The sequence below is a fragment of the Morone saxatilis genome, unplaced genomic scaffold (genome assembly GCF_004916995.1).
Source record: "Morone saxatilis isolate NCDOM2014 unplaced genomic scaffold, NCSU_SB_2.0 Contig15, whole genome shotgun sequence".
Taxonomy (NCBI): Eukaryota; Metazoa; Chordata; class Actinopteri; family Moronidae; genus Morone; species Morone saxatilis.
The window spans coordinates 18,668,746-18,676,037 of NW_023339707.1; the positions used below are offsets into that span (position 1 = coordinate 18,668,746).

General features: G+C 41.9%; 2 protein-coding genes across 3 annotated transcripts in view; both read right to left on the reverse strand.

Moving 5' to 3' along the window:
- Positions 1 to 2,174, reverse strand: part of LOC118323966 (transcription factor-like 5 protein) — a 4,163-nt gene extending 1,989 nt beyond the window's left edge. The window contains exons 1-5 of one of the 2 annotated variants that reach the window (XM_035656052.1): positions 1,988 to 2,174; positions 912 to 1,485; positions 656 to 818; positions 394 to 553; positions 100 to 280 (exon numbers count right to left, since the gene is read on the reverse strand). In XM_035656052.1, coding sequence (XP_035511945.1) covers positions 100 to 280; positions 394 to 553; positions 656 to 818; positions 912 to 1,477 — 1,070 coding nt within the window. In that variant the 5' untranslated portion in view covers positions 1,478 to 1,485; positions 1,988 to 2,174. Of the gene's footprint in view, positions 1 to 99; positions 281 to 393; positions 554 to 655; positions 819 to 911; positions 1,664 to 1,987 lie in introns of those variants that run through there. The other variant, XM_035656053.1, reaches the window with a different exon arrangement.
- A 2,248-nt stretch (positions 2,175 to 4,422) lies between these two features.
- si:ch73-181d5.4 overlaps positions 4,423 to 7,292 on the reverse strand; it is a 31,564-nt gene continuing 28,694 nt past the window's right edge. The window contains exon 17 of the mRNA XM_035656691.1: positions 4,423 to 7,272. Within this exon, the coding sequence (XP_035512584.1) occupies positions 4,943 to 7,272 (2,330 nt within the window). The 3' untranslated portion in view covers positions 4,423 to 4,942. The remainder of the gene's footprint in view (positions 7,273 to 7,292) is intronic.

Consider the following 7,292-nt stretch of genomic DNA (forward strand, 5'->3'; position numbering starts at 1 on the left):
GACCCAGAAAAGGCCCTAATACACAATACTATATGTATTATAAGTCACATATTGTGGAGGGAGCGCAGATACCTTCAGCTGTTAGTAATGGCTGCTCACCTGCGTTCCCTCTCCTTACTGTTGTGTCTCTCCCGCCGCTGGCTGAGTGACATGTGCGATCGAGCTCTTTTCCTGGTGCTGCTGGCTGACTCTCCAGCGGAGTCTTGGGCTGCCTTGACGGTTTGCGAGCTGTGGGTGCCGGCATGTTTCCTAGAGGCAGCAGCAGGGGTCGCCACATCGTCTATGAAAAAGATGAGAGTGAAGACACAAAACGCAACCGTTCATGTATCCGTACAGGAGACGACAACATAACTCAACTTTAGACGTCAGATTGTTCAGAGTGCTGATTCTTACTTTCTATGTTCACCAAGTGCTGCTCCTCTGTTGGGTTGCTGCCACTTGTATAGTGAGCTTTTGTAACAACCCTCTCCGGGCGGAAGTTAAACGAGAAGCCCTTGGGGATGATTAAACCTTGATGCTTCGGTTCAACCATGTGAGGAATATGGCCAATCACCTGTGATTAAAACAGGAGAAGAAAAGGTCGAATAATTAACTCCATCTACGGCTCCTACAAAGCTGTAAGAAAGTGCATTTAGATTATTTTCTTTCAGCATACTTGTTCACACATGTTGGTGACTGGGTTAAATACCGGTACACCCCCTACAAACGGGCTGGAAACCTCAAAAGGATTTGCTCTTTCAGTTTTCATCCACTTCTGCATTTGGGGATGCATGGCGGCCTCTTGAGCCTCAGCAGACTGCTGAAGCATTGTCAAAAAACTGAAACACAACAGAGATGTCATTAAAAAAATGTGTACAACAGGAGCATTATGGGGATAACAGACAGCAACACAGTGTGTGAGTGAAACCTACTTGCTAAGAACGGCAGACTGAATATCTTGCTGTCTCGGGGTGTCTGTAGGCATCGTGCTAAACCTTTTCTCCAAGCAAACTCTGGCAGCTGATCGGGATCGCTTTTGTGAAGATACGCTGCTGTTGGTTCGCGATTCAGTGGGACTGTCTTCGCCTCTGACCCTGGCGAGCACAAAACCCGGGACCTCTCCGTAAGAAGCTGGCGTCTTCTCCCCTGGCATCACCAGACAGTGCTCATCCGTTGAAGTCGACAGATCAATAGCTTGGGTGGTTGCGAAGGGAGAAATCATTGTGGATCCGTCTTTAACCATCACTGTAGCAGGGTGGGATCTGGCATCTGGCCCATCTGGAGGTGCGGCCTCCATTTGGGCCTGGATGAGGTGCTGGAGGTGTGTGTACTCGACCTCTGACATCTCCATCATACCCAGCTCGGTTCCCAACATCTGCCCCTGTTCCTGTGCTGAACATGCACCTTGGCTGAAAATCACACCAACGCACTCACAGGTGTGTTCTTTGAACGAAGGTGAAACGTGGATGGTTTTACAAGCTGAGGAAAGCGATGACATACTTCACTCTAGAAGACGGGATTATAAGAGATCATAAAAATATATATTTTTTTAAAAAGTCTATACATTGCCACCAGAACAGAGCATGTAGCCTCAACACATGTTAACCTTTAAGTTAGCTAAAGTTAACTTGCTGCGTCACCGCGCAAGTGTTTAAATTATTCAAATTAATATCTCTGAACACAGCATAAATAATAATAAATAAAAAAAATAACACAATTAAACAATTTATCCACAACTTCCTAAGATTTTCGCGGTTTTTATAAATAGTCCGTAATTACAACAGCTAGCTCGTGAATTTAGCGAACGAGGAACTTTAAGCTAACGGGCAGAGCAGACGTTGGGCGTACGTTAACGTCAAAATGTGATTTAAAACATCGCCAACTTCCAGCGATACGTTATCATAAACGCCACAACAGTTTCTGAAGTCAATTATAAAGTCGTCTAATTTTTAAGGGGTGGACATTAAATAAGCTGCGGTTATAATTAAGCTCTCTTTATGGGCCTTACTGTTTTCATGTAAACTCCGTCGGACCGTCGGTAGTAACGGACGTTGGCGTTCAACTCCCGGACGTCGTTTCAGTCTCTGGCTCTCACAGCTGAAGGGTTACTCAAATGTCACTTTTTATTTTGTACAGACAAAAAATAGACCGAGACACTATCCGAAAATGTCACAAACAACCTTTTTTAAGTAGTTTTACTCAAGTGCTTTACTTAAGGAGGAGTTAAAATGCTGGAGGATTGTTTTCTAGTTTCATTAGATGCAGTTGTCTCCACTACATTAACGTTTCAGATGGCAATATTGAACTTTAATCCATATATTATATAAATAAATATCATTCAGTGTTGTAAACAGTGGTGGAAAGTACTATATGAATTTCCCCAAGGGGATAAATAAAGTTATTATACCCTATATTGTGATTACTGTTATTATTATTATCATTAGTAGTAGATTTACTCAAGTACTGTACACTACAAATTTGAGGTACTTATACTTTACTTGAGAAGGCCATTTCTGTTTTGTACTGGATTACTTTTAATTGGTAAGATAGATATAAGATATATTAAACTCCCCCATCAGAATCAGCTCCACCTCATCAACTACTAGAATAAAATGTTAATTACACATGAATACATCCGTAATAATAATACAAAAAACAATAATAAAACACTCATAGGGGTTTACAGCATTATGCGTACTATGAGTACTACTTACTATTCATAATAATATTATAATAATATTTACTTGCTGATAACACTTCTGCAATTTTACCTAAGCAATATTTTATTGGGGACTTTTACTTGTATTGCTTTAACTTAAGTAGAAGATTTTAATTATTTATCCACCCCTGGTTTAAACACTATCCAAAATTACATGAAGTAGTTTTGCTTAGCTATAATACTGTAATAAGCTATAATATGAGTTATAATAATATTTATTAGTGTTTTTACATTAAGGCTGCTAATTACTTCTTCCGCTACTGTTAAAAAGTATTAGATGGAAGGTTTTTACACATCAAGATATGTTTGCAAATATCCCAACAACCTGCAGAAGCTTAACCACTGAATATGACCAGACTAGAAAACAACTATTAAAGGGTTATTCCATAGTTTTCCTACCATTGTGATAGTCATGACAGTGAGGATGGAAAAGAACAGCTAATAGCTCACGTGGCTTCATGTATGGCTGTGTGGGGTCATGGAGTTGAATTTAGTAGGAATATAAAACATCCCATGATAAGGTCAGCAATCCGGGTCAAGGCTGGGTAGAAGTCACATTATCATTGATGTGTATGTACAGGTGAGACTACATTAGTCCAGCCCAATCAATATGTGATTTTTCTTTTTGTTAATATTACATAATTTGACTACTTTCAGCATTAGTATTAATCACATGGTTGATATTCCTTATTAATATGATAAATACATATGATTAATAAGAAAAATCAAAAATAATAATGAATGTTAATAACTGTGCAGCACTGGACCAAATTGATAATAGTACATTATTAGTATATATCTACTGCTTGGTGAATGTTGTGATGCCTGACTAAGAACTAAAGATTCAACTGACCGTTGTCTCCCCCCTTTGGTAAGACATGAGCTTTGCACGTGGATGTGACTGATGGACAACATCACTATAGGCAGACTCAGACCTCTACTAGAATAGCTTTTTTTTCCCCCCAAGGACTTTCTCTCACTTTCCTATTGTCTATCTCTATCTCCTTGTCACAGCAAGAGTCCTTAAGACACCTGAAAACTAATTAAAAGGTAGTGCTTATAATGTGCAAAATAGACTACATTACAGTGAAAACAATACAAGTCACTCCAAAACAAGGCAAACTATGGCCCTTTCAAGATTAAAGATTTTATGGCCCAACACTTTGCATGATAGACAAGTTTAAACAATGTGCCAAAAGAATTTTCCCTGGAATAGGGATTGTGTCAAAAACAGTTAAGCTCTATTCACTCTGGCTGGCACTGTTTTAAACTAGGGCAGGTAAAACCCAACTGAGGCTGGTCAACATTTCTAAAAAGCATTGAGAGTACAGAGGTTCCTATAACAACACATTTGTTTTTCTGTCTTACAATACTTACTATTCAAGCGGAGTACAGAAGAACAATTTACTTATTTAAAGGTACTAGAGTATTCATATTTTATGTTACTTTATATTTCTACTCCAAAACATTTCATAGGCAAATATTGTACTTTTACTCAACTAAATTTTTTAGACCTCTATAGTTAATTAGCAGATTAACATACAGTATATGTACAGTATATGATTAGCTAATAAGATTATATGAATTGTTATAGATTACTTTTCAAACCACAACCAGACCAAACCAATAACATGTACACAAACCTTTTTTCCCTGTATAATCAATGTCTGTACTCATGTTGCGATCAATATAAATATTGATGAAAAACTCAAACTAAACACAAATTAAAAAAGGTATGTCATTTTATTGACTTCTTGCATTCTAAAAGAACAATGAAACAAGCCATTTTTTAATCAGCATAAGAACATTAAAGCCAGACAATGGCTACCGTACTGACACTATGGCTATGTTAAAAAATGATGAAACAAAAAGAAATGTACATTTTCTGTACAAAACATGTCTACTAGACTATTTCAAACTATAAATACATATCAAGTAGCTGAATTTACCAGTGATCAGTTAAGATGCATGTTGTCATAATCAAATAACAAAAATAAACACATCTACTTTGAATACATTAAGACAAACTAAAACATAATGAACTCAAATACCTCTGAGCATATCAAGCCATGTCTGATCTTTCATAAGGCCTTGCCTGTAGGTCGTGTTGAAATTTAAATAAAACATGAACAGTCACTTCCCAGTGTGTGTTAATGTGCATTACGCTGTAATATCTCAATCCAATATGACAATATTAAGCATTTTTGTAGTCCATCAGCCTAACTGAGGGGTTTATGAATGAGTCTAACTTGGCTTGACATCACTGTCCATACTTTGATTGTTTTTAGTTTCCTTGCCCTCTTCCTTTTTTTCTTCCACACCCCTTGTACCTGCATCTAAAGATATGCTTAGACTTTTCTCCTGCTCCGGTCTATGCTCTTTGACCAATTCTTTTTCTCGATTAAATGGTCTACCTCTACTCCACTCCCTATCTGTTGGGTGACCTTTTTGTTTTCGTTTTGGACTGAAGACATCAGGATTGTTGATCATACGATTTGGAAAGCGTATAAGACCTTCTGTTGGAGTGGGAAGTAAGGCAGCTCTGTGTCTCTGAGGTTTTACTGCTTGTTGATTTTGGAGTTTGTTAAACCCAGGACATGAGTTTCCTCCACTGCTTTGAGCTGGACCTAGGGGCCCACTGTTCGGTGCAGAATGTGGATCACAAGGGCCTTGGAATCTGGCAACTTGATGAGGACTATTGAAGTTATGTAATGCTGGCTCTGATCCCCTTGAGTCTAACCCTAGGCCCTCAGTGTTTATATCCCACTCCCCTGGCCCATGTCTTATATCTGAGCTTTCAGGTGCTGAGCCCATCATATGCGTTTTACCCAGCCCTAACCTTCTCATGTTTGGACCTCTCCTTTCCCTCCCAAAATCATGCTCAAATCCATGTCTATCTGTTTCTGGGTTTTCCATGTCCACACCTTGCCTTTCAGATCCTAGGTCCCCACAATCTGAAAACCTCCCATCAGTCCCTGGACCTTCCATGTTTGGATGTCTATTTCCAGGTCCTGGGCGTCTTAAATCTGGACCTCCTCTTCTATCAAGACCTTCCATCTCAAACCCTCTTCTGTTAGGGCATGAATTCATGTCTGGACCTCCCCGATGAGCCCTAGGCCCTTCCATGTTTGGCCCTCCCATATTACTCCTGAAGTTTGGCTGCCTCCAATCATTCCCCATATCTCGACCTCCTCTCATACCTGGACTTCTTCTATCATGGCCTTGTCCTCTATTGTCTTGATCTCTTTCCCTTCTGAAAAACGGAGCAGGCCCCCGTCTATTTGGCCCAGCACCCTTTCTATCAGACTCTCTCCATTCATTTCCAGGTCCCCCCCTACTAGGCACTGGGCATGCCATATCTGAGTCATCTTGAACAGGCCCTGGACCCATGGAATCAGAACCACTCCAATCATCTCCTGTACCTCTCAAATGTCCTGGGCTTTCTTGGATAGGTTTTGATCCTCGGAAGTGAGGACCTCCCCAGTCATCTCTTCTATGTCTTAGACCTTCTGTATTTGGACGTTTTTGTCTGGTGCATGGGCCACCTGATTTACTCCAATCAGTTTCTTGGCCCTCCATATCTGGACCCCTGCTTTCAGGACCAGGTTCCCTAAAGCCTGGGCCTCCTGGTAGTTGTCTGTCAGGCCCTGGGCCTAGTCCTCTAAAATCTGGACCTCTTGGACCTTTCCTATTAGGCCCTGGACGCTCCATAACTGGAGGTCTTCTTTCTGCCTCAGAACCCCTAAACTGAGGGCATCCTGGAAAGCCCCTGCTGTTGTTTGTTCCCTCCATATCAGGTCTTATTTCTGGCCCAGGTCCTCTGAAATTCGGACCTTCTGGACCCCTCCCCCCAGGCACTGGGCCCTCTATATTTGGACCTGAATGCTGAAGCCCTGATCTCCTCATGTTTGGACCTCCTGACCCTCTCCTGTTGGGCCCTGGACCCTCCATACCAGAATCTGGTCTTTCTGGCCTTGGTCCCCTGATGTCTGGACCTCTCCTGTCAGGCCCTGGGCCATCAATATTTGAATTTCTACTTTCTGGCCTGGAGTCCATGAAGTGTGGTCCTCCCTGTCCTCTAGTGTGAGATTCAGGACCTTCCATACCTGGACCAGTTTGTTCAGGCCCCAGTCTTATGAAGTCAGGCCCAGGACCCCTCGTATATGGCCCTTCACTGTTAGGACCTAGTCCACCTATGTTTTGATTTCCTGGCCCTCTCCTGTCAGGCCCTTGACCCTGCATAGGAGGACCTCTCCTTTCATACCCAGGCCCTCTTATGTCTGGACCAACTGGTCCTCTCCTGTCAGGCCCTGGTCCACCCATGATCAGACCTCTCCTGTCAGGCCCTTGTCCCTGGAATTCTAGACCTTCTGGTCCTCTCCTGTCAGGCTCTTGAATGTCCATAGTGTGACCTCTCCTTCCATAGCCTGGTCCTCTGAAATCTGGACCTCCTGGTCCTCTCCTGTCAGGCCCAGGACCCTCCATTGAAAATCCTCTTCTTTCAGGCCCCGGTCCCATGAAATCTGGACCTCCTGGTCCTCTCATGTCAGTCCCAGGACCCTCCATAATGGGACCTCTTCTTTCAGGTCCTGGT